The sequence below is a fragment of the Rhea americana genome, unplaced genomic scaffold (assembly GCF_003343005.1).
Source record: "Rhea americana isolate MKP2758 unplaced genomic scaffold, rheAme1 scaffold_390, whole genome shotgun sequence".
Lineage (NCBI taxonomy): Eukaryota > Metazoa > Chordata > Aves > Rheiformes > Rheidae > Rhea > Rhea americana.
The window spans coordinates 22,178-49,491 of NW_028186524.1; the positions used below are offsets into that span (position 1 = coordinate 22,178).

A 27,314-nucleotide genomic window follows, 5' to 3' on the forward strand; every position below is an offset into this window, starting at 1 on the left:
ATCTGAGGTTACAGAGTGTTTGGGCTAGCCTGTCAGCAAGCCACAAATGAGGATTTTACTAGGAAATGCAACATGCTGACTCTGGAGCAGGGGAGCACTGCACCAACAAGTGGCTCTGGGACACTACTGAGAACAAGGGCTGCCAAACTGACACAAGCAGTAGCCAGAAAGTTTCTATTTTTGTTATACATGTTACAAATGGGAACTGATACTGGCTGGGACAGTCAGGTATGTCTCAGACTGTGGCCCCATGCGAAGTACCTGTCTGCCAATACAAGCAACTTTGCTCAAGCTCACTCTTTCACTAGTATGCTGTACTCAATCGTTTTGAGATCAGCTGATTTTTTCCTAGAGTGCTCACCTCGTTGGCAAAGTCTGCAATCATTAGTATCCTCCACTTAATTCATCCTACACACTCCTCTTCTCTGGAAGACAGACAGTTTTGTTCATATGGCAGGTTAATTCTGTCCGGGGTAGCAAATGAGAAACCCATGAGAAATGCTGCTTTGATCTTTAGGCAAATAAGAAAAAAATATATATATTAAGGCAGTCAGTTTTTAACTTTTTTTTTATTGCTAGAAGTTGGTTTCAGTCCTATTGCAGCTCTGAAATCCTTCAGTAGAGAAACATTGCAATCATTGTAAAAATCATCATTTGGTGTGCTAAGATCAAGTTTACAATTAATCAAGAGTGCACAATTCAACAGAATATTAACATTTAACCATCAACTTTACAAATAAAATAAGGACTACAAAGACGCTGCTACTGAGTATCAACAGTAAGGAACTATTTACAATGTTTACATCCTAAGAAAAAACAAAACTCTTCCCCCCAAAAATGCTCAATTTAACCACGAACCATGATTATTTATTAAATCTTTACAGTGCAAAGTGGGCCTAGAAACCAGACCTAGGACTAAACAGCATCAAGAGAGTTCACAGCTCTGAGTGAGATGCACACAACTACACCAACACAATTTCCTTTCATGAAAGATTTCCTTCCAGGTACAAACAGAAGTGGAATTTGAAATAAACTTTTCTAAAGTGCTCCAATTTCTTTCAGTACAAAAATATAAAACACTGATTTATAAACATGGCACAAGTGGTATTGGAYGTATAACACGCTGATGGTAAATGATGAAGAGCCGTCAGTGGTCACAAAGACGTTGGGTCTGGCCTTGAAGAGGCGGGGGAAGGCTTTTCTTTTACTTGCTCAACAAGGTTATGCAAGGAGAGCAAATAYGTAACCTGTCGCCAAGAAGATTTTTCTTGCACATGTGAGAACTGCTGGGGAAGACAACAAAACGCTCCAAGTTCCCTTGCACAGGGGCACAACACACAGGGATACCACTGAGCAGCACCAGGGGAGCCTTAGCTCCCACTCTGAAGGATTGAATGTAGAAGTTAAACTACACGTGTTTTTAACCCTTGGCTATTCTAATTTTTGACTGTCATTGTAAATGCAAATGGCAAACACCTAGTTCCATGAAAGCAGGATCATCTGACTACTACGCAGAACGACAAAATTGCCAGCAAATTATTTAGAATTACTCCTACATTTGCAGGAATGCTATTACCTTGGTGAGCAAGCATCTCTAGAAATACCAATTCTTCTGCCTCACACTGGGAAATGATTAGTAATTTCAATTTGTGGAACATGCCACAACGACAATCCACAGATAGTACATTTAAAAACTAGGAGAGCATTTACAATACACACAGGGCAGATGTGCTCAATACTAGTGAATATGGACATTCCTTCAGTCCAAAATACAAAATGACCATAGTCTGAATGGGAAGAAATAGAGGAAACAACCTTTACACCAGAGTTGAAAATTGAAGATCAAAACCACAGTCTCTACATTTCAACATCACAATATTGAATACAAATATGATCATAATTTTAAGGCGGTGACACAAAGCAAAGAAAAATGCAGTTCAAAKCTTGTGCTCTAATTTCCTCCATACCCCAGTTCAGCAAAAAAGCCAAAAAGCACATCGGAGGCACACAATTTTGAACTGTCTAATCCTTTGACATCAGTTAAAAGCAAACTTTTATTTTAAGTAACCAAAACGTCCAATGGAATCAAAAGCAGGTCACTTAGCCCAGGACACAGCAGTATTTTGTAATCTAATCTGCTTCAAAAAATAACTTTGCTTCAAATGAGAGTTAAGAATCCAAAACTAGCTCACTCATCTAGAGTGATTTAATGACAATCTGACAGATTAAACTTTGCGAAAGTGGAGAGATGAAACATTTTTCATTTAAATAAAATCTTTCACTTGGTTTCCTCCATTTTCTACAAATACTTTTACCATACTCTGGTCTGTCGTTGCACTAAAATGAGATATCACAGCATTTGCTAATTCTAAAGTCTCTCCCTTGCTGGGTACTGCCCAGGAAACCACATTAATACCCAGTATGGCACATAATGATTTTGACCCACGGAACTATGAGCAGATGAAGATCCAGTCTCAACTCAAGGTGAAAACAGTTGTCATAGCACTAGCTGCAGCTAGACATGTATACTGAGGACAGACAGTCACTTAAAAGGTAATTTCTCAGTTACAGAATTAAGATTCATATTCCAAGGAGGTTTTGTGATGTTGAACCACCAGCCTAGCTTGTAAGCATCCTACGTCCATTCGCTAACAGTCATAACAACATATTTAGATCACTGCTGACAACAAGGATTAAAACAGTTATATTTAAGTTCAAACATACTAAAAGAAATTAGACCTCACTGCAGACATAATATTTTCCAGATGTCACKGTTCGTTCTCTGACTTTGTTCACTGTGCAAAGGAAAAAAAAGGCAGCCAAACAAACCTCTTCAGTCCATACACATTTCTCTCACACTTCGAGACAGACACAAAATTAAATCAAAGAAATGTCTCTAAAAATTGTTTTAAATCCTCCAAACAGCCAATGGAGACCTCGCTGCTTGGCTGAGGCTCAGGACATGAGCTCCTTCCCCTCATCCAACTTAACTTCATGCTACAACTCCCCAAAACCTGGTAATCAAAGGAAATCGGACATAGTATTTTCACTAGGAGTGGCCCAAACCACAGCATAAAGGCAAGAACATACTGTGCATTCCTGCTGTTTCACTGTGTGTTTATGGAAGAAAATACATGGTAGCACAGATGACTGGAGCCTTGACATCAGCAGACTGAAAAATCATTCTTATAAAGCTGTTGGATCTTACATGCTGGCTTCATCAGAACTGATTTTTCTTTTAAGAAAAATTCTCCTCCACTTCAACCTAACATTTAGGAATGCAGAAATGAATACAATGTAGAACTATGTTCTAACTATCATCAACATCATATCAACACAAAAATCACTACGTTCCTAATAGYGACCATATTGTATTTTGCAAATTTAACCATTGATAATCCGCACCAGTTCTGCATGACTGATGATTTACCAAGCAATACTTTGGTATTATAGTGAAGTCTATCGTATTTAATAGTGATAATTTGTTCTAGCAACAAGTCAGATGGTTTGGAGTCTCCTCTCATTCATAACCTTGCAACTCTATTAAACTCAACAGCATTGCTTCAGGTTTACACCAATATCAGTTCCTAAAGAAATGATCATTAAATCCAAGAAGTACTGCAGAAGGAGTGCTTGCTCTGTAAGACAGAATCAGTATTTCATCACTTATCYTTTTCCTCTCACACCAATCAATAAATTTGGATTTTTCCGTTTTTTGTCTGGAGATAACAACCCAAATTGTCACCAGCTGGAAACAAACTTCAGATCTTCTGCTGAAATGTATAATGTTTCTCGCATGGTAGCTACTGAGCTAATTTTAAAATCTTCAATCAAAGTGAAGCTACTGTGTTAAAGAACATTACTAATGTCACATAGGCCCTAACCACTGAGACAGAGTCAATGATTTGAAAAGAAACTGCTGAATTGCCATTCAGTGCCATTACCATACAACAGAATGGAAAACTGATCAGGCATTCCATTCATCTGTGCTAAAATCACTTTAAATCAAGATATGACAAAACTATTATCAGTCACATTCTGAAAGGTATTAACTCAAGTTTTTAAGCACCGAGATACTGATTTCTCTAAATCTATAACAATCCCCTTCTACATAACCTCTTCTGTGCACAACGTATCTGACTGCTCACCTTGGAATACATGTCCTTAGGTGAASTGTCTAATAAAAACGGAGACACGGAAATAATATACACCAGATGACTGTACAGATTACTACAAAGGGGCACAAAGCCTTTTGAACAGAACTACGTTAMTACCATCACTATTTCATGATTAAGAACTGACCTATTTAATAAGAGGTGTTCAAGCTGGCTTAGCTTTAAGCAGCTAAACCAATGGAGTTTTAGCCAATGGTACATTTTTAAGAAACAGTTCTTATTCCCTTCATTCCTGACAGTGTTGCAGAGAAGTCTCTGCAGTAACAGCAGCCTTATTATCTTCTGATACGTGGAATAATGTCTCATCAAGCTGGCTGACAAACAAGAGATGCAGAAAACTTAGGATTAAGCAAGACAATAAATTACTGCATTCAAACACTTCCTATGTCTTCAGTGAGAAGTAAAATGCAAGTCTCTAAGTTCATTCTGAACCAACTCAACACTTTTGATTGGGAATCTGCGCTGCTCTCGTTAACATGGAGAACTACTCACAGTATGTATCTAAGGACATAGTTATTCCCTAGTGCAAGCTGATGGCCAAAGAAATGTGCATTTGGTCCAACTCTTCATTACTGTCGTATATTTTCACATGTCCAACCCTTCACATCCACAAGCAGGTGAAGCTCCTGACCCTTGATCACTTAAGAAGCCTACCTTCTCTCTTCCACTGTGCCTGGCCATCAAACATGTGCTCCACTGAATCTCTAAAGGAATAGAGTTGCTAGTCTGGCTCCTGTGAGCAGGTATCACAAYGGTTGCCATGCCTGGCTGTAAGAAGACTGGCTTGCTAGTCAATTAGTCACTGAAACACAGTTAGCATAACCCATTACACTGACCATGTATCCGTAATAATGCATTTAAAAATTCTCAGCCAACATTTGGGGCCTACTACTAAAATGTTTTTACATAAAAAATCTGGGAGGTTCAACATCAATTAAAACAGTTTACTTCACAAGRTGGTGCCCACAAAGAGCACAGATTCACCAAAGAGTAAATTACAGTAAATAGCAGCATTTTAATATGCTCTRAATTTATATATCCTTGCCATGTATCAATATATTTCCATGTTTGGAGAAAATAAAAGCAAGTTATTACTACTGTGTCCTCATTCTGAGCTGCTGGCAGAGAAGCCAACAAAGTAAAACAGTAATCCTGGTCTGGTCTTTGCTAGTATTAATGGGGCAGGGATGAAAAGCCATCCACATCAGGTCTCTGTCATGTTGAACACTTGGGCCTGAGTTCTTGAAACAGTATGTCAAAAAACTAATCTTCAAATGGAAACAATCAGAAGAAAATCACATCTTCTTTGCTGGTATCATCTTGCACATTTAACAGAGCTGGCTGAGAGGCCACGAGGGTCTGGACAGAAACATTGTTGGGCTTGAATAAGTTTGCTGAGGCAGATGAAAGTGCTTCTGGCTGAGCATCAGTAGGGCCATACAATTCTACAGAAGAAGAGAAAGAAGAAAGACTCATGACACTGCACAGAAAGCTTGATGCATCTCCACACATGAACAAGTTGGTCAAGACATACCTGGCTGGAATGCAGTGGTCTGGCTGCTTGGGAGGACTGGACTTGCTGATCGCCTGCCTCTCAAGACACCCTCCTCTCGTCCAACAAGCCTGGGGGGAATCAGCTGTTTCTGATCAACAGATGCTGAAGAAAGTATTTTACAAATTAGTATTTCATTCTGGCAATACGCAGATTTCATTGTTTCATGCTGCGGCCCATTTTATTGACACTTTTGTATATCCGAGGAAGCTGCTGTTCCACTAAGAGCTGGTGCTCCTGATGCAAATTACTTAATTTTTCTCTTCAGTTACTTATGATATAGATATTTTCCCTCTCCTCTTCCTTTAGGATTTCTATTTCAGTTACCAGCAGTGCTGACAACCAGATTTAAAACAGAGTATTAGAGAGCACAGTGGAGAAAAGTATCTTTGCCCTAACATTCAACTGACAACAGCTATTTGCTACTTTTAATGCTGAGAACTGTGATGAACTTTTGTCTCTGTTCTCCATCTGTCTCACAGCTGCTCAGCAGCAGAGTACATTGCTTTTATTGTTGAAATTTAGCGACTGACAGGCCATAACACCAATTCACAAAAACAATTGTTCTGGATCCAGAGAATTCCTCTCAGTACACATTCCTTACACATCACACAAACCAAATACAATATTTGCCTCTGGTACAGATTTCTTGTTCCATTTTATTCTATGATCTACATATGTGCCTAACAAGCATGCATCCCACTAATGCTCATGAGAGACTAGAGGCCAATATATCTAAGTTTTATATCTTTCATAAAAATTCTATAAAAATACCATTAAGTACATTTTCACTGCAGAGATCATTATGTAAGAGTTATTAAAAAATAAATCACGAGAGATGTGGCATTAGAGCTTTATTTTCTCATTTACCTGCATTTGGTATTCAGGGTAAGAGGATATCAGGCTTTATTTATGTGCAAAAGCGTAAGCAAGTTCGTAATTGCATTAAAATTTAAGCAGAACAGAGAGAGACATTTCTACAAAGCGCAAAAGCCCTCTCAAGGGCTTTGGCCCCAAGTCCACAATAGTCATGCAGGCCTAGGCAACATGTAAACTTGCCAGGTCTGAATCCTATATAAAGGTAAAAAGATAATTTTGTAACTTTAAACTATAGGCTATTCTCCTAAGCTGGAAATAAGGCTCTTCTAAGCAGCAGGAAAAAAAAAAAGTGGTTTTTGCTGGGTCTGTCATTGGCAGAGATCACTACTTCAGTGCCCTGTAGTTTGCAGCACAAATTACACTATGACAAGATGACTGCATTTTTAACTTGTTTCTATTTCTGACAAAATCAGCCCCCTTTGAGCAATGCAGCACACACAGCATCTGATTTCTGGCCTGGAAAACTGTATTTAATGATTGACTGGTGCTAAGAAAGGCATCACATTCGATGTCATTACAACTCTGGACAGTTAGGGAGAAAAGGTTAAGCCAGAATCAAAATGTTCCATGCGTGCAGAACAAGCAAAGCATTTGCTATTTTCTATTACCACTACTATATTTGCATACCAGGCAAGAAGATTTTACATCTAGGCTTACAAGTTCTTACCACAACTCTGTTCTGTTAGGTTAAGACACTCCATTTTCAGCATTACCCATTTGTGCCATATCTCCAATTCAAGCAACATACACAGCCGTAACTTTTAACTTTAGAATTTTTATGGCCTATCAAGCACAGTAAGCAYACTAACAACTCGTAGTACATTATTTTCGGCCTCCACATGGGTAGCCAGAGGTTTAAACTATCGTKTTCTGTCTTACTGTGACGCTAGCAGAGCTCAAAAATGCATTTAAATACACTTACCTGAACTGTCGGTCCTATGAGATGCCTTGTTCTTCCCACCTTTCTCTTTGCTTCCTTTTGTAAAAGTGGCAAGCTTAGTAGGAATCTGCTGCTGAACAGCAGCTGGTTTCTGTATCTGATTAGTTGCACTCAGGAGATGTATTGGCACTTCATTCTTCAGCGCAAGAACTGGACGATTCTCCATGGTAGTACTGTCCCTACGAACCAGCTCYGTCCGTTCCAAGTAATCCATCCCAGAGACGCTCACTCTCCCAGAGGTTTTCAAGACTGGCAGAGATGGTTCTATCCCTTCTCCATTGAAGCTAATGGAATGGCTCAGCATCTGATTTTAAATGAGAAAAAAACGTATTCCAAGTAAAACTAGTATTTTCATACTCTAAGACACAATGAGGAGAGACCACCCTAAGCCCTGCACTTTTTTGTGATAAATGCAACAGGCTAAACCAAGCCCAAAGACAGTGGCAATCAGGAAAAAGAGCAGGGGCAACACAGACTATGTGAGTCCTTGAAAACTGAAAAGGACCTTAGCAACTCCAGACTGCTTAAATGTCATAGCTAGCACAGGAACTAAAAAGCAGATTGCACTAGGTGATGACAAAAGGGAAAGAAAAGTACAACTTTCAGCCAGTGAAAAATGATCCAATTTCATCAGACCTCAAAACGCACACTTTGAAACAGAGATGTTTTTAGAAATCAATTGTATAAAATGCCACCAATGTAGCACATCTCCTTCATTCATCTGTCTGCAGTAGGACAGTTCCTGTATTTAAAAAAACCTCAGTTAGTCAGGTTCAAAAGTAACCTTTTCTCTGTTTCTACTTTATATATATATATGTATATGTACGTATGTATGTATATGTACGTATATATATTTATATACGCATACATATATTCCCATTATCTAAACGTCTTGGTTGAATTTCATAGATATCTGAGGAACTGCAGAGCTCTGATGTCTCTCATGATGGCCTTTGTCAGCTATTTTAGATGATGGCACGCAAACCCCCATAAGAAGCAAACAAGGATAGTCTGTTCGCAGAGAGTTACATTGTTGAGACAATGTTACTGCTACAAAGAGGGGCCTTCTTCATTCAGAAGCAAGCAGGTATCAGTTAGAAATCAAACTCCAAGAATACCAGTTCCTTACCTGTCCTAATTCTGGGGAGCACGTGCCTGATACTGTGTTCTGTTTCTTCAGCTTCCTTAGTTGATCTAGACGCTCTCTCTCTTTCTCAACTGCCCTCTGAGCTTCCCGCAGCCTCTCTAGATCATGCTGATAGGCCTCTCGCTGCCTCTCTAGCTCTTCCTTCTCCTGATTCAACCTATCTTTTAGCTGCCGAATCTCCTCTTCGTGCTCCTGAAGCCGGGCTTCTGTGCTTTCAAATTCCCTCTGCTGCCGACTTCTTTCCCGTTCCCAGCGCTGCTGCTCCAGCTTCAGCTGGTTCTGAAGTTTCTGTACATTCATCAGTTCTTCTCTCTGTTTTTCAAAGTTACGTTGCTTCTCCTGCTCTAGCAGTAGGTTACCTCGCGTAGACTGCAGCCGGTATTGCTTCTCTCGGTCTATCATAGTGGCTCGTTGCATCTCAATATAGCTGTCCTGCTGAGAGATCACTGCCTGGAGGGGAAATGCGAGTCCCTCGTAAGGCCCATGGGCTCAAGAAACACGTACAGCAAAGCAAAAAGACAACAGCATCTACCAGAGTTGATCACCAAGACCTTTGTCTTCAAGTGCAGGTCTAACTTCCTCAGCTTGCATATATCATCACAAATGGCAAAATACTACAGACAGCTGAGCAAACTGTTATCTTCACAGATGTCAAAATTAACACATTTTGCATGTAAAACTATGACTCTGAATCTGACAAAAATCACTTAAAATATTACTTATTATAAAGTTACAGTAAATACATAGATACAAGTATATATCAAGAATAAAAATTTTATTGGGAGATGTATCTCAGTAGCAGGGAGATTAGATGGAACTCAAAGCAGCAAGAAAACTACCTTACATGAGCAGGAAAAAGCATTCAATTATTTAAGATAGTATTACCGTTGTTTCAAAAACTGGACACAATGTTTCCTTGAGACTCAAGTCTTAAATTGTTTCCCAAGACAAGTCTTAAATTGCTCAGGGGATATATCTAAGGTAGTTCCTCTATATCTGCCTAAAATTCATTAAACCTAATGCCTAACAAAATTTCTTAGAGTATGTAGTCGTTTTACCTGTAGACTGAAGAGTAACCGCAACAGTGTTTGTATCCTTCGGACAAGCTGAGGAGGAGAGGTAGGGAGGAAAGAAGACATTAGGCATTGTGGAAGAGAGCTCTGTTTTGAAGCAGCACTAAGGTTTTTATTTTTTAAAAAATAGTAAACATAATCAACGTTATCTATACAGAAACACACAATAGAAGCATGGCAAAAAGAATATTCTAATATAGTAATAGCCAATATAGCAATATGCAGGCACAATCAATTTGAGCGTATTAGCCTTTGCACAAATATGCTATCCAAATCTCACTGGGATTCCAGGGAGGAATCTTCATCATCTGTTTTCTTCATATGAGCTATTTAACGACCACTTCCTCCTATGCTCCAGGTGTAGCACTCATTAGCGGTTCAGAGGCAAATTTTGTCAGTGAGCTGAGAGCATACAATCCTTGCAAACATGCAGGAAAAGTAACTAGCCAGCTCTTTGAAACATTATCTGCCTACATACCCAGAGTTCATCTTTGTTTTCTAATGGGGCTTTTATCTCTGCATCCATAATGCATTAGTAATGGTAAGATACAGTTTGTTAGTGAACTTGCAGTTCTACAGATACTTAAAATATTGTTTTCTTTTGCATGCTATTATTATTATTATTGCTATTTCCCTTTATATTTCCTAACAGCAGAAGTAACATACCTCAGACTCTATAGTGGGCTGCAAACTACTGCTGTCACCCAGCCTTGTTGTATCACTCTGAAAAAAGACAAAAACAACATAGGTCCTAGAGCACACATCTTGGGCTGTGGCAGTGCTGCCAAAACACTTTGGAAGTGTTCATCTCATTAGAGAACAGCATTTACAGCTGGAACACAGATTGCTCCCCTGAACTGAAGGAGGTATATCAAAAGTACTTAAGCCACAGGCCAGTCTGAAACAAATGCATGATCATTAAAGCTAGAACTAAAGATATAGCATCAAATGAACAAGTATAAAACCAAATTATCATGTCTCCCAAGATCTAAGCTACAAACCATTAACTCGCCCCACACAAATAGCCTTAATAGAGTCAAGTAATTTCACAGAATGCTGTCACAGTCCAGCCCTTCCAGCTATTAGGACTTTTGGCTTTCAGAGGTTTATCCACCACTATTATGAACAAGGGCCATCAGGAAATACATTCAAGTTGTATACAAGCCCAACATACGGTTTGAGATCCTTCTTCTGTATCAAAAGGGAGGTCGTGGAGCTGCACATCTGAATTTACTGCAGGGCCTCTCCAGTCCCACTCTCTCTGCTCACCACCACTGTTCTTCCTAAAACTATCATCTGAAAGAAGAGTGGAGTGTGAGTGGCTCATACTAGCACAGAGCCTTTGGAAACTCACTACATAACAGAGCAAGCAGAAAAAAATTGTGATCTTGAAGCCAGAAACAGATTGCAACTGCATGGCTTATCCATACTGATTAAAAGAAGTAGTAAAGTAGAAAATAGGAAGAACAACACTGCTCAGAAAGGTATTATAAGCTTGAAGAGATTTAGTTAAGATAAATAGGGAGAGTAAGGTCAAATTACATTATATTACTTTAAACAAAGTAACTACAAAGCAGCATGAACAGATCACCTGTAGCTACTCATGAAGATGAGATACTTACTGGCAGAAAAATCCTATTCAAAGTTAGCACTGCTTTAACATTCAAGGAGGTGGGGGGAGATAGAAACCATACTACATAGAGTACTACAGTCTGATAGACCTATACAGCTCTTCACAAGCAAATGAAACAATTTCTAGAGATAACCAGTGAAATAAGGACTGTTTCATTTTTTTAATAAGCACATAAAATAAAAATGAAGAGAAAGAAACAGTATCTAGTATTTCTATTTATTTCATTAATTAGCTGATAAAGCACCTGTGCCAAAAGGACAATTTACATTATCCAAGAATTCAGCAACCCTTTAGTGACAGTGCAGATACAAGGGCAAAAGGTTTTAATGATTTAATAAATAAATAAAAAGGGCAGCTGAATTAAAATTTCCTGCACTTTCAAGCTTAACTTTTCATCAAAATTAAAATGCTAGGTGGAACTGTGATAATTAGAAAGCATAGATTCAGGTAATAATGCCCTTAGCAAAAAACAACTAAGAGCCCTACTCTGCTCTCTAGTGTTGATATTGGAAGCATAGGATACAACATGCTGATACCACATGGCATCTAAAAATCTGTACTCAGCCCTCACAGCCCTTATTTCTTACTTTTATTTGAAATTGAGGGGCTGCTGTCATATCCTCCAAAGGTCTCTGCTCTCTTGGGGAATGCTGACCCACAGCTATCTTCAGGCTGACAGGCTCCACTGCCCAAATGAGTGAAGATGAGGTTTTGGAGATTTTCAGCTACGAAAGAGGAGAACATGTCATTTTAAACAACCATATCTACATAGTGAGACAACTGCATCATGCTAGCAAGTCACGAAACACTTCAATCACCATGTACATTAAAAAAATCAGGCAGTTTGAGAACTTCTGTACAGTACAGATAACTCCTTATGACAGGCTCTTCATATTGCACATAAGAAGATAACCTCCTCCTTGAATATAAGGTTAAATCATTAGGACTTGAATGGATTTTTGTCAATCTTAAAGTGATGTCTGTGTTTATTCTCCTTCTAAATATGCTATCCCTCGACAGGCTATCTTGTTCTAGAACCCTCTGATCTAAATAAACAGATAAATAATCCAAGCTGCAGACAAGGTTTTCTACCTAAACAAACAAGGTGCACTTTACCTGTCTTGAAGATTGGTTCTGACACCAAGAAATCTGAAGAGCATTAAGTGTTATGTTATTACAAGATTTTCCAGATCAACAAGCTGTACTTAGATCCTGTGTGCTTATCCACACTTGCATCTGTTTAAACACATACACATTCCCACATTGCATTTACCTTCTGTCACTGCAGACTTCAAAATCACCTCTCCTTGCAGGTTCTCTGAGATATCCCCCCGAAGAAGTAGTCTAGATCGGACTCCCTGTGAATGGTCTTCAAATCCATTCATTTCAGACATTTCTAGATAAATCTGTTGCTTCTCAGTCAGACTTTGCACAATCAGGTCATCTTTCATGTTCAGACGCTCTAAAGGAAGAAACAAACTCAGTTCTGCCCTCCAAATCACTGTAAGAGTACAATGCTAAATTCAGAAGATTATTATTCATTTTATATTTAGAGCATCAAACATACAGATATCATTAACAGTTTAAAAAACAAGTGGGAAAAGCCCAAGGAGCACAGAAAGCTTTGCCTCCTGTTCAACAAAAAACTGGGAAGATTTTGTCTAATTTTATTAGATTTATTTAACTATTTCTACATGGTCTTGCAACATGCTGAAAGACTTACAAAGGAGAAACTTGATCACATCATATGATAAAAGAACAAGATGGTCATAAATCACAAGCGATGCTGAGAAGCTGTTTGTGGAATATATAACTAAGCCATTACCCTGAAAGTCTTTCAACTTAGCGGCTCTTGCTTCAGCCAGCCTCCTTTCTGCTTCAGGTTCATTAAAAGTTCCTCCCTCTTCATCAGGACAGCTGTAAAAAGGGGGAGACAGAAAGATGCTTGACTTGCTCATTAGATAACTTAGAGTCATCTCAGGATTCAACCCATGTCTTTCCCTAGGATGTGCTTTATCTTCTGTTAATCTTCCTCCCTTATCCAAAGCCCTGTTGTATTTGGCATCAGTGAGCTAACTTTTTTTTTTTTTTTTTTTTTTTTTTTTTTAACAGCTATGTCTTAGGATGTTTTTTCTTGCATCTTTTACGCATGATTTCTTCACAATAGGCATACACAGAAGTACATGCTTCACTCTTGCAAAAGAGAGTTTTGGGATAGTTAAATGTATTTTTAGCTAAGGTTACTCCTATGAGGCCTGCTGAAGAAGAGACAGATGAGCAAGAAATCAAATCCTCTGTCTTTCATTCATAATTTACCTTTCTACAGCTCTGCGAATGTGAGCCATCCAGGAATTCCTCTCTTCTTTTGAGCTTGTATGAATTTCATACATTTCTGGTCCTTTTAAGGAAGCACTAATTAAGAACATTGCTTTTTCCTCATTAGCTACCTCTCTTACAATTAACTTTTGCAATGAGATAACTGGTGGTTTAGAGTCCTGCGAAATAAAATATAGTTTATTACACGATATTATATACATTCTTTAGGGTTAGTGCTTCTTAGCCCTCCCCTCCTCCCCTTTTCCTATTTATACAGGGCCATCATGGCTGTAACATTCTGACATTATTAATTTACTACTGTGGCCTTTTCACATGACACTTTTGACATCCACCATCTTTTACTCATCAACCATAGATCAAAACACTGAATAAGAACGTACATTCCAAAAATAAGAGGTCTTAGTACTTGTTTGAGTATTAAAGCATGCATTGATTTAACCAGCTGAACGTTCCCACTGGTCCCGGAAATCAAGCAAAGGCAAGTCAAGCAAAAGCAAATCAAGTTAAAGGCAAGAAACAGCAATTTCAGAGTTAGTTGTTACGATTTGTGAAAGCATCCCCATTCCGTGCATTAGAACATGGTCAAATTGAAAAGCCATTGCTTTAATAACCCTGAAGTTACCCAAATAGATTTTTCCATTAGAATTCAGCTTTAATTTTAATGTCTTGAAAAAAATACATATCCCAAAAAACAATTACATAAGACAAATAGTTTCTTTGTTCCTACTTCCATTACATCATAACTGAACTAGATCAGTACAAAATGTACACAATCAACTGTTCTGAGGATACCTGTGGAAATGCCCCAGAAAAACAGGCAAATCTACTGAGTGTTCCAAAGTGCTGCGGTAATTACTTTTGCATTTAATGTTGGTTACATTTGCTTCAGGAAAATTCTCAGCCTCCAGTAAGTCATAGGTTACTACGGCCATGGCTTCCCATTTCCCTTGCCAAGGTGAAAGATTCTTTCCTTCATATTAATGTACAGAAGGAGACCTTACTTGCATGTGCCTTTCAAACTAGAATTGTAGCATGTTTAACATATATGATTTGTATAAATAGCATCATAACAGAGCTTGGTGAAAGGGCAAGTCACAGCATAAGAAAAGAAGGAAGTAATAAATCTCAAAACATGCTCAAGGCATCAAAAAACCATAGGAGATGCCACAGCTAGAGCAGACTGATGCAAAGGAACACTGTTTTGTACCAAGAGACAGCAGGAGCACCAGGACTGCTTCAGGAGAATTGACTCTATAATATCTAACTTGTTTATTAACTTCATTTTCCTTCTGAACCTGCCATAACAAGTATTTAACATTTCTATCTGCACTTCTTCTGTAGTTACTGTAACTTTCATAAATACAATGAGTGAATGTATTAACTAAGGAGAACAATACCTACCACTGATGCAAATACATATTTTTGGTCCTTTTCTTGTAATAGCAAAAGTACATCAGTTAACAGGACTGCCAGAATATCTACAGCAGAAATAGAAAGACAAAAAATAAATTATTTTACATCAAAAAGACTGAAGCAGACTCAGATCACTTAACTTTAATTCCCCGTGGGACAGGAAAATAGGAGGGGGATAAGTCAATGTTTGCAATATTCAGTCTCCCACCACATTCCACTTGGAATCCCCATCAATAGCCTATACGTGTGCAGAACCAGCAGAATACAAATGGTCCATTTAAAATTTTAAAATACCTGCTTAGGCATGCTACACATGGTCTCAAACACTCAAGAGCGAACACTGTCTACCTTAACAGCGGATTCTTCTGGAACTGCCGATGTTCACAGTACCAGGTACTCTTAGCTGCATTATATGAACCAGTGAAGCTTCTCCTTGAACATTTGAGCAAGGAAGCTGTTAAAATGTTCACTTGTGCACGCTGATTTGATTTTCTGGTAAAATAGGCACTATGTAGAATGAAGGTGTCATAGGGTTGACTTGACACAATTTTTCAAAGTGTGAACCCAGAGCTCGCACAAGATAATGTCTTTCCACAGGAGACTGAATCAGTATGACTCAAAGCTTTGTCATCTATCTAAAGACCTCCCACTTGAATTGGAAAGCAGATCAGACAGATAATAAGCAAACAGCATAAGGAACTTAGCACGCACCATTACAGAGATGCTTATTGGACAAGCCAAGAATAGAACAAGTGCTATTTCCTCCAACATCCTATTAAACAAGCAGGTTATTGTCATCATGCTTTATACTTAAGTCAATTGGTAATAAACAGTTACTAAAACAAAGAAAAATCTTGCTTCCTAGTTGCACTTTTCCCCTTCCTAGCCTTTTACCTTTGAGTCGCCCTGATGCGGCTTTCCAGTATAGCATCCCATCCAGCAAAAGCCGCCTCTGCCCCATGTCGTCCTTCCGGAAGAAAAGCCCATTCTTGCATTTCCCAGATGATTTCAGCTCCATTTTATGCATAATCTCTTTAAGGCGCTGCCCTTTCTCACACTCATTTACCATGGCATCCACATGAGTGATTGTGTCCTTAATTAAGCTGAGAGACTGTGTCAGCTCTTCGTAATCTTTAGTCCCAGCTACAAAAGAGGGAAGAGTTGCAATTAACCAGATTTTGAACTCTGGAATGCAAAATGAGCCATCCAAACATATTTTAACATGAAAAGTTTCATACTCAATATCTAATGATAATTTCTAAGCACATAAGGATAAATAAATGATTTTAAAGAGACTCCTAAAGCACTAACTCCCCAATAAACTGACAGGCTTAATTACTATGATTTCATGGCGCTAGACTTGAAACAGAACACCCCTGCTCTTGACCCTCTGATGAGGTGCGACTGAACTGGATCTGCATCTAGAACTACATCTTCATCTAATAAAGAAGTGAGGAAGCAAGAATAAGGCAGTACCAGCCTGCCCTCCTTGTCTGAGGGAAGGACATGCAAAGCATGGGAGAAAAAGGATGAGCAGACAACTGTCAGGCATCCAGGAAAGATTAGGCAAACTACCTTCAGTATTCTGAATAATACGTTCCACCAACACCGGGTATTTGGTGATCCGCTGTGTAACTAGAAGGATACACTCCTGAACACCAAGTCTCCTCACAATGGAATAGTTGCCTATTTTCTAGAAAACAAAAAGACAAATCATTCATATGCTCTTCTAACTCCCTCCCCTCTTCATTCACACATTTTCTATCTTGAAACATTTTGTACAGCTAGGCATAGCACCAGAAAATTAGCTGCACTCTTTTACTACAGCAAAATTCAGGACAGCAATCAAAAACAAGTAATTTATTACTTTTTGCTTTTATTCCTAGAAAAATATTTTAAGTATTATTTCCAACTACTGTTAATTAAATCTGCAGTCAAGCAGAGAAAGTTCCAAATTTTAACAGTCGATTTGCTAACTATCTGCATTTTTTTAAATATTTTTAATAATAGGATCAATTCTTAAATACATAGAAAGTACTATAGTTTTAAAATCAGATCCAACCACCTAACCACAAAACTACATCAATAAAGACTAAAAAAAGTGTTTACTTTTTAACACTTTATGTTCGTCACTATGTGAACTACAGAAATACATTTCTGTTTAGAAATACAAAACAGATCTGCAAACATCAGAATCTCAATAGCTGGCCTGACTCCAGGTACAACACAATCCTGGCAGCAGAATACAATAGCAAGCTCTTTTTTGTCAAGGACTGAGGCTATATATTTTAAAACTCACTCCGTTTACTTATTTGGTTCCTTGTAAGGAGAGCTTTTTCACTTTTGAAACACCTAGTTAAGAGAAGCTATAACTACAGGGACACGTTGGAAAGTTCACACTGTATCACTTACTAATGACTGGAAAATGAGAATACTTTGGACTGTGCAATGCCATCTAAGACTCAGCTTACATGCTTGCCGTTTGGCTGTGTTTCCCCAGTCCTTCCTGTTAACTGCAGTTTACAGTGTGGAGTAGATAAACAGAACGTCCTAGAGCCAATCTCCTGGATTTGGAAAGATGACTTAGCAGGCAGAACTAGAGCAATATTACTTACCTTTTCTATTGCGTTTTATCAACAGCATTAATCATGATTTGATTTATCAAACCAATATAGAAAGGCGGTCACCTATCAGGTAAGTCAGTGACAGAACCATGAATAAAACAAATATCCTAGTCTTAGTCATACGCACTCTTAAAAGAAAATCCTGCCTGACTCAAATTTAACACCTGCTAATTGTGGCTCAAGAGATCGAAAATACAGAAAGCTAACAGCCCATCAAACAATAAGATCACGCTTCTTTAATTCCATCCATTCAAATTTAAGAGATCTTCAAGAACAAAATAACACCCACAGTAGTCAAGCATATGTTGCTCTGTCAGAATGGAAGGTTTCTAATTGTTGTTTACCTTTATTAAGTTTTGGAACTTCTTATTGCTTTGGAGAAGGTCTTTGTAGTGACTAACAGCTTCATTGTGACCACAACAGAACACACCATATTTTTCTTTCATTCTCTCCCCATTTTCACCTGAAAACTAATTGGAAATAGAAGGATGGAAAATACGAATTACAACAGTACACCTACACACTGCAAGACCTGGATTTAACCAGGTTTTATGGTAACTGACTTCTGAGACAATGTTTCTTTGATATTTCAATTCCCTCTTTATCGGAGAGATTTATGCAGAGTGACATGAGAGAGCTTGGAGTAACACAGAACAACCAAAACTAACTGACTGCTGTCATAATGAGAATTTTTAAAAGGACTCCTGGGCCTCTGCACTTCCAAAGACTAAAAGCTGCAAAAGGTGAGGGGTTAAAAAAAAATAGTCAAGATATATGAAAGAAATCATTTTGCATCTACTCCAGATCAAAAAGGGCATTAAAATTAAAAGCAGCAGTGATCAGCTGAAAGAATCTTTACTACATTTTTAAAGGGCCAAAATCCAAGCAAAATTAAATGCGGTAGAGCTGTGATCAAGAAGGACATCAGTAATATGTTACTTGAATTTTGGAACAGATGAAAAATAAAACTGAACCATTTGCAGTAGCATACACAGACATATATGTGGACCCAAAGGAAAAATATTTGATAAACATTCCATTTTAAAACATTATTTGTGATGAGACATATTCCTGGGAGCCAAGATCACACACTAAACTAGGAAGATAATCTTAAACCCAGTGTTAAATGAAGGCTCTATTACATTCAAGCTTTACAGAACATGAAGCTAAAAGTAAGATTGAAGTTAGTAATTTAATCATGTCAGCTGATGTTGGTAGAACTTAATTCACACCTGCTTTACCAAGATGTCCCCAATGTTCTGGATAATATAATTTCGGTCACTGCCTTCTTCCAAGGACTCCCTTCGCCGCTCCTTTAATTGGAGCAGGAATTGCCCATGCATCTCCAGCAACTCATCCACACAAGGGAAAAGTTTGTTGATGACTGCATTTGGGAACTGCAGCTCCTCTCTCATGGCTTTGGAGTACACCTTCAGCATAATTTTCAGTGTTCTGACATGGTGCATTTCAGTCTGCATTAGTTCTGGGCAAGAGGAAATAATAATAATAAAAAAAAAATCATGAGTCATTTATATACTGTGCAATGACTAGTAAAGATATCACAGAGYAGACTCTGAAAGGCAACACCTTTTGCAAGTGACCAGCAAGCCCATCACCAGAATAACAATAGCTAGACCGACTATCCTGGATTATAAAACACTCCTACTCGTTTATACTGGTAAGAGTAAATAGTAACAAAAGAGTTATACTGATACATATTTGATGCCATAAAACTTCACCAATTCTAAGTGATGCAATACACATTTCTAGTTTCTGAATTTAAGTACTTCCAAATATGCTCTTCAGTAAAATTAACAAATATCTTCCTTTTAAAAGAAAGCTAGTAATCCCTGAGAAATTCTGGTCTAAAGCAGACCATCTGTCCAGATAAAATGTCTAGTTAGTGTAATCTACACCTATTATTTAGGATAGAAAAATGCAACACTACTTCTAACTGCTAAGAAGAAGAGAACAAACTATTTTCACTATCAGAGGGGTATGACAAGAGAGACAAGGTAGTAGTCTTACACTGCAGCAAGAGAAACTCATATCATCAGGAATAACTATTTCCTTATTATCACAAGGATTAACACTGGAACAGATTGCATAGAGCACCTTTGAAATCTCCATTTTCAAAGATTTTTAAGAACAGGTTAAATAAAACTCTGACATCTAGGTGCAGCTGATTTTATAGTAGCCCAGCAGTGAGGACTAGATGACATCATAAGTTTCCTTCTAGCTCTATTTTGTATTGTTCTAGATCTCAATAGAAGCAAACTATTCCAGGGCTGTCCATACAGCTTTGCTAAGGTATCATAACAGTATTGAGAAAAGAATATAAACATCACTGATGTAAAGTTCTTAAATTTGTCCTGTTAATCTCCCATCTAAGTAGTGACCAAGATTGACCCTACTTATTTAATGACATCTCTCAGTCACAGTTGAGCTAGGGATATTCCCTAACTGTACCGATGGGCTTTGTTGCTTACACAGGCATATTGGAAACTATGGGTTGCTCAGAATTATTAGTAGGAGAACTTATGCACACTAAGACAGGGAACATACATGAAAATCTTCACTCAATTTTAGATTCCAAGCATAAGTCAAAACAGGAAGCCAATTAAAACAATGATTTCTACCTCGGTTCAAAATGGTGGCACTATGAAATACAAAATATATTCATAAAAATAACAAATATTCTTACCATAAATGACATCTTGCCTTTTTATAACTTCTTTCTTTTGCCTTTTTGCATAAGGCTGTTCCACTGCAACACTCCAAGACTCTGCCTCAAACTCAAGAGCATCTGTTTCTATTTCACTTCGGAGGGACACAGAATACACATCTGGATCAAAAGCACATTTAATTTCATTAATCAACAAATTATGTCTAGCCATATGCCTCATTACCACCTTTAAGAACAAGAGTAAAAACCATCTGTGTTGTTTTGTTAAGACTGTGTTAGAAATTGTATAAAATCCTGTAAAGCATAGAAATTCCATACCTTCCAGAAAAATGGAGTCTGATGTTGAAGGTGCAAGTGATACAACATCATCTGATGATTGCTTAAATTTTATAAATCCAGAATCCCCTTCATCCATGTCTCCTGAAATTAATCTGAATAGCCAAAGAAATCAGACAACAAGGAATCAGAAGAGAACTTCAACATACATATTTTTTAAGTTGCTCGACTAAACAAACAAACAAACCTCTAATTCCTGTAACAAACATCTTTCCTTAATTATAGTGCAATTAAGTTAAAATAAATATATAAAAGGTATTTTTGCACTCCAACTTTAAACAGTTGGATCAACTGAGTAACTTAATAATGAAATGTTACAGCTCTAATTAGAAGAGTATGAGCATGCAACTTCTGTATGACATTTTAAAAGACATCACCTGCTGACAAATCATATCCAGTTCAGAGTACAAAGAGCACTTTCACTGAGAACTGAGCATAATTGTGGCACATTAAAAGGACATAACTATATAAACAGTATATATTTTTGAATTTGTCTACTATCTTAATCAACGTATACTGCAATTTAGAACACTGCTGCCTCCTACACTAGTCAGAACTAGTAATATCTAGAAAAAATGATCTCAGAAAATATTCCTGAATTTCAACAAGTCTGAAGACTAATACACCCATGGGGGGAAAAAAATAATCTACACAGAGCTACTGAAACATTCCCCTATTTTATATAATATTTTGTGGCATAGTGCAGGGAGACTAAAGAGAAAGTGTTGATTTAAACCAATAAATAGCTTACTACTTAGGGGATATTTTAAATTAATTTCAGCATTAGAAGCTGACTGAATCTCTTTCTGAGCTTGAAAATAAACATGAGCTCTTGTTTTAGCACTGTAATTGTTTTTACTTTTACAAAGGGAGGATGCAGCAGAAGCTAGTGGATTAGAAGAGAAGCAGTTTACTTACCCAAATTTATTAACAGCTCCAGCAGTATTCAGTGAAGATTGAGAATTTCCTCTTTGGGTGATAGTCATACCGAGATTCCGCGACAATACCGGGGTGCCATCCGGTCCCAGGAGAAGACCTCGGGGCTGCTCCTTCAAAGAAGCGGCTAGAGAGGCAAAAATTGAATTGGTACTCAGAAAATGAGGCGTACACTGCAGATCGCCTGCTCTCAAACCTCTCTCTGAATGTGGACGGAGAACAGACAGGATCTTGGATGTCAAGAGCTCATTGTCCAAAAAGACATTCTCATTCCATTTTCTTGAAAAGGAACCACAAAAAGACAGCTCAGGATGAGCTGGAATTGTATTGCTTCTGCCGCTGCTTTTTGAATTTGTATTCCCCATGCTCACTACCGGCTGCCCTAAGACTTGGCACAGTAACGTGGCCCCAGAGATGCACTGTTTTTATACTACCTGTGATCCTTCTAGAAATGTAAAGCTGCCACTTAACTTACTGTATTGGCTAAATCAGCAGGTCTGAAGTGCAGGAAATTGGTCCCTACTGTGCCCATTTAGTGTGGAAATTGCAAAGTATCTTCTCCTTTAGTAAAACACCAGAACCTACACACAATTATTCACACCCTGCCATATAAGGGCACAGAACATTTCATGGCAAACGAGAAAATCTGAGATCACATAAAAACCACAAGTTCTTTGCACTGCTTACTGCTACATAGTGATTTATATCTGCATGTGCACATGCTGAACGTAATAGATACCAGAGCTAAATTTAATTTTAGTACTGCAGCTTTTAAATGCTTTTTAAATCTAGACAGACTGTGAACTGGAAAGATTTTTAAAACTTTAATCACTATTATACAGTGCACGGAAGCCTGTAATAGACTTATAAAAAATGTATATCGTTATTTAGCACTAATGTCTATAATGACTTGTAAGGAATAGGAGACAAAATACATTCTTTTAAAAAAGGATCTTCAGAGAAGTCTAAGGTGAAGAATCAGTGCGAGACAATCTTCAAAACTTTGTGTCACTTATGAAGTCTGCAGCTGCCCTTTCTTCAAAGTGCTTTTAAGGACATGGGAGTGAAAGAGACCTCGTGGATCCTTGAGCCCAGGTCTCTACTATTGYATGCAAGCGTTATCTTACACACAGACTGAATTCCTCTCCCACTACTGTGCCTGGGAGGCTGCTTCAGGACCATGCTGTTCAAGCAGTTCAAGAGTGTCTTCAACTTCCAGCCTAGGTTTATTGATGGCCAATTTATAACTTGTTCATTTGATAACACTGGTGCTTATCTAGTCCGAACAGTTCCTTTTTCTTAGTATGTACTCTTCAGTGTACTTTCATCAGCAGTCATCTATTCCTCCACTTCTGTTTTGTTCAACTAAACACAGCTAAACAAAGGTATTCAAGTTTCTTCTCATAAGACAGGTTTTTCCAGATTTCCTAATATCCTGTATTCTACATTTGCATGTCTTTCAGTTCTCTTCCTTAAAAGACTTGACTAAAATTGTATGCAGGGCTGCAGATGAGATTTCACCTATGACTTTTAGTACAAATGTTATCAGTAGATCTTTTACCCACTGGAAATACCTCTCCTGGTACCTCCCAGGATCAGGTTCAAAACGTCTTGGCTGCACTGCACACTTAATTCTCAATCTACAAYAAACTGGATAAGCTGACATGTAACTTCCTCCATCGTCTCCARATGATGAGCTCCAAGTCGACCGTCCCAAATAAAGGAGACTAAGTGGATTTCAACAAGATCTGCAAAGGAGGATTTCTTGAAGAGAGACTTAAAAATAAATGCCATCCTGTTTCCATATGAGGAAATATTAAAATCATCACGTTCTCCTACTTTGCTTCACCCACCAAGAACATCAAGTTTTGTTTCATAAACCTGCTAGGTCAAATCTAAAAATCTCCAGAGGGAAAATATGAAGGGAGCACAGCTTGCACCTTTCATAAAATGTATTCCTCTTTTACATTGATACCATACCTTTGGCTTTTTCTGCTTGGCATTGATGTCTGCGGTGWTATATTGTGCATAAAGACATACAATGCCTGTGCTATTAGCTGTTCCTTTAACTTCCTGCTTCTGCTTTTGACTATGAAAAATAAGTACTGCCTGCCTAGCAGAGCCTGCACCAACAAAAAGCCATTTTCTGAGTTCAATTAGCACTGTCTGCACACTGCTGAGAGTCCGTATCGATTGTTGTTAACCTATCACATCAGACCAGACTGTATACCACAGAGCAATTTCAACGACAAGCCCTATGGTCAACTTTTCCTATTTTCATTATTCCTTATTGTTTCCTATTTTAGTCTCTGCACTTTCCCCTAAGTGGACAAAAACATTCTTGGCAGCACAAACAACCACTTATCTTATTATAACAATTCTTCCCTTTGTGCGGTCTCTCAGTAAGGTTGTTTCCTAAAGAAGTAGGAGCCTGAAATGCAGGTCAGAGGATACCTAACAAAGATGTACGCAACATTCAGACTAATACTCAAAGATTCTCATCAATTCTGTTTCTTACAGCCAGCAAAGTAACCAAATAGACCAACTGTAAAGCAAAAATAATTGTTCAAGCTATTGTCAAACATCTTAGGGCCAAGAAATCTGTTCTGTTAACGCAGATCTTGTAACTTCTACTAACTAAAATACTATTTAAATCTTAGACCTGCAACTCTGATGTCTGTTGTATTTGGAAGTATAAAATAATCACTTCAGTAAGCTTAACAAGAGTTGAAAAGAAAAGAAAAGAAAAGGTTACAATCGCACAGTTTGAGAAGAATTCTCTTAGATGGTGAACATGCCAAAGAATTCAGCAAAACTAGGTAAAAGAAAAAAAAGAAAAAGAAAAAAAACAGCTATTTGGTCTTTTCCAGTAGCAAAAAGCTATTTCAAAGCCCTTGCTGCACAATAGCTGTTCTTTCTTCTTATTTTTTTCCCAGATCCCTTTTCCCACTTTGTTTCAACAAAGATTTATGTTCAGACCATTTATGCTAGCTTGTCTTAGAGATTTCTAGCAACCAGTAGCTGCAGGCAAGTTTTAAATAGACAATTATGAAAATCTGATGTAAAACAAAGTTCACAGTTCTAGTCTTTTCAGAGGCCAGAGAATAGACAATCAATGAGAAACTAGCTTATTGATCCCCTTTCACCATGATATTTTGAGGTTACACAGCAAGAAGGTATAAAGGAAAATAAAAAGATAAAAAGATAAAAACACACAGGAGATTGCTAGGAGCCTCTAAGCCATTCCCAGTAGAAAAAAAATGAAGCCATCTTATTAAAAGAGACCTTTTCTATACTTCAATAACACACTGTGTATAGCCTTTAAAACATATTAAAGAAAAAAATACAATTGACCAGATAAGCCTTGAGCACGGAAATCATTCTTTAGTACAAACCTGGGGAAATGCACTGGGACGAACTTTGTGGAGATCCAGAAGGTCTGTGCTGCAAATCTTTCTGTTGTAGGAAAAAATACAATATTCTTACACATACAAACCAAACTTTCAGTCCAAAACAAATCATATTTTCCCTGTAAGTAGAACTTTATACTGAAAATATAGAAGATTTGACACAAGATCAGTTTCGATTTTTTTCACATTCCAGAACAATGGTATATTGACATTTACGTTACATATAAATACTCCATCAAGTACCAGCTAGACTGAAGTTGAACCAAAAAGGAAAAGTTACAGCTGAATTAAAGCTATGATCAGATAATCTAGTAAATGAAAGCAAACCCTTTAAGTTGGTAGTCTTCATCCACACTTTGTTGCAGTTCAGCTTACAGCAATACTAATTAAAGTAACCCAGATAATGTTTGGTTTCAACCAAAATTAATACTGTCCATTTAAAAATGTGCCTTTGTTCAGCCGCACAGCTTTTCTCATTCTTACAGCACTAAAATATTCCAAATTCATTGAGAAAGAATTTGTATAAAAGTTAGAGAAATTAAATAAATAATACAGTCTGCAACAAATGGTTCTCTGGGGGTCTCACTTCACTCTGAGTCTCACTTCTGATTTCATTCCCTGTATCACTTTGTGTTACCTCTCCTTTTTCTCTTCAGGAGTAGTTTGCAGGGGGTGATTCAAACATCAAAATTTGGAGACAGTCAAGTGTGGAAATCAAAYCTCTATTGCATTTAGCACAGGAGCAACTGAATGTTTATGTTTGAAATAAAAATGCACAGTGACTTTAAAAGTATATATATGTGTATATACCTATATATGTATATAGATATACTTATATAGATAAGTAGATAGATTTATAAAACCACACATCTACCCTCAAAAAGGTTACATCCTAAATCACCAGAGCCTAAAGTACTTCCTCCAACCTCTACTTGCCCAAAAAGAGCTGTTCTGTTTTCTCCTTCTCATAGTACTCCCTAATCTGCTGTCAGTCTCTGAAATCACCAACAGTCACAGGCTAACACAAACTAAAAAACCCTCCAGTTTAAATGGTTATAAGGAAGAGGAAATAATTTTCAAATAAAATACCAGAATGAAAAATGACAGCTACGTAGCTATCAGAAACCAACTTGTGACCTTACGTGCAATCTTAGGCACCCCTGTGACAAAGAAAAAAAGTGAACATCTTGGCAAGATTTAAAGTTTATCACAGTTCAAAAATGAAAGGACTTATTCCGCATTGCTCAGCTTATAAATAATATGCAGCTATTACGATCAAATTCGTCTCTACTCCTCATTCTTCTATCAACTTTGAGGTTGCACTGTATTTATAAATATAGTAGCACAAAATTCAGAGGTATCAAATTAAGAATATCCATTTTTTAAGCAAGAAATAATTCAATTATGTTCCAAAAACAAGACATTGTATTTGAGCATTCTAAGGGCAAGTCACAGTTCTGACAGACACAAACAATGGTAATTAGTYTTCAGTAACACAATACAACGTTTCACTATTTTCTCTACATAAATTCTCACAAATTACTATAAAGACAAGTTAATAACTATTCGATGTCTTGGAGATGTAGGGCAAGATTCCACACTGATTTAAATTAAAACACTCGCACTAAATTCAATTCATTATGTCAAGCACTATTATTTACAGGACAAGCTGTAAAACCTACCCTGGGTTTGATGCTGCTGCATTCAGCCAGTAAATTCTTGCAGTTCTTATGGACATTCACTGCACAATCTGAAATGAAAACAAACAAAAAACTTAAATTATTCTTTCCATGATCTTCCAGGGAAATAAAGGGTAAGCAATAAAAGATTTTAGACAAGATGCACAGTAATCTCAGATGATTCAGTGAGCATCCCTTTTGTGCATATTCTATTCTTGATTTTACATCAAATACTCAAACTTTAGAAATAAGATTCAGAATCAATAGTAAAACTCACAGAGACACTACTGAATGCACTAATATTATCCTGCTTAGCTTCCACTTGACCAGAACATCACTTTCTTCAGATTTGAAAGTGTTATTTCCATGTCTCATATAACTCAGAATTAATACTATTCAAAAAAGAAGAAATTTATTTTGCTCCACGTGTAGTTGTCATTTCTACATAGAGTATTAATAGGAGCCAAAGTAGATAAAGTGAAAAAGTTCAAAAC

The 27,314-nt window shown here is 37.6% G+C and overlaps 1 protein-coding gene across 4 annotated transcripts in view; it reads right to left on the reverse strand.

The window, feature by feature from the left end:
- Positions 1–537: 537 nt before the first annotated feature.
- The window catches only part of ARHGEF18 (Rho/Rac guanine nucleotide exchange factor 18), a 53,524-nt gene continuing 26,747 nt past the window's right edge, over positions 538–27,314 (reverse strand). For all 4 annotated transcript variants that reach the window (XM_085313613.1, XM_085313612.1, XM_085313611.1 and 1 more), the window contains 21 exons: positions 26,824–26,891; positions 25,127–25,187; positions 21,714–21,858; positions 20,778–20,890; positions 20,478–20,618; positions 19,006–19,256; positions 18,118–18,243; positions 16,725–16,842; positions 16,044–16,292; positions 15,138–15,214; positions 13,716–13,894; positions 13,225–13,316; positions 12,673–12,861; positions 11,987–12,124; positions 10,941–11,062; positions 10,433–10,489; positions 9,752–9,799; positions 8,676–9,143; positions 7,529–7,850; positions 5,710–5,832; positions 538–5,620 (listed from right to left, as the gene is read on the reverse strand). In XM_085313613.1, the coding sequence (XP_085169739.1) occupies positions 5,460–5,620; positions 5,710–5,832; positions 7,529–7,850; positions 8,676–9,143; positions 9,752–9,799; positions 10,433–10,489; positions 10,941–11,062; positions 11,987–12,124; positions 12,673–12,861; positions 13,225–13,316; positions 13,716–13,894; positions 15,138–15,214; positions 16,044–16,292; positions 16,725–16,842; positions 18,118–18,243; positions 19,006–19,256; positions 20,478–20,618; positions 20,778–20,890; positions 21,714–21,858; positions 25,127–25,187; positions 26,824–26,891 (3,248 nt within the window). In that variant the 3' untranslated portion in view covers positions 538–5,459. The remainder of the gene's footprint in view (positions 5,621–5,709; positions 5,833–7,528; positions 7,851–8,675; positions 9,144–9,751; positions 9,800–10,432; positions 10,490–10,940; positions 11,063–11,986; positions 12,125–12,672; positions 12,862–13,224; positions 13,317–13,715; positions 13,895–15,137; positions 15,215–16,043; positions 16,293–16,724; positions 16,843–18,117; positions 18,244–19,005; positions 19,257–20,477; positions 20,619–20,777; positions 20,891–21,713; positions 21,859–25,126; positions 25,188–26,823; positions 26,892–27,314) is intronic.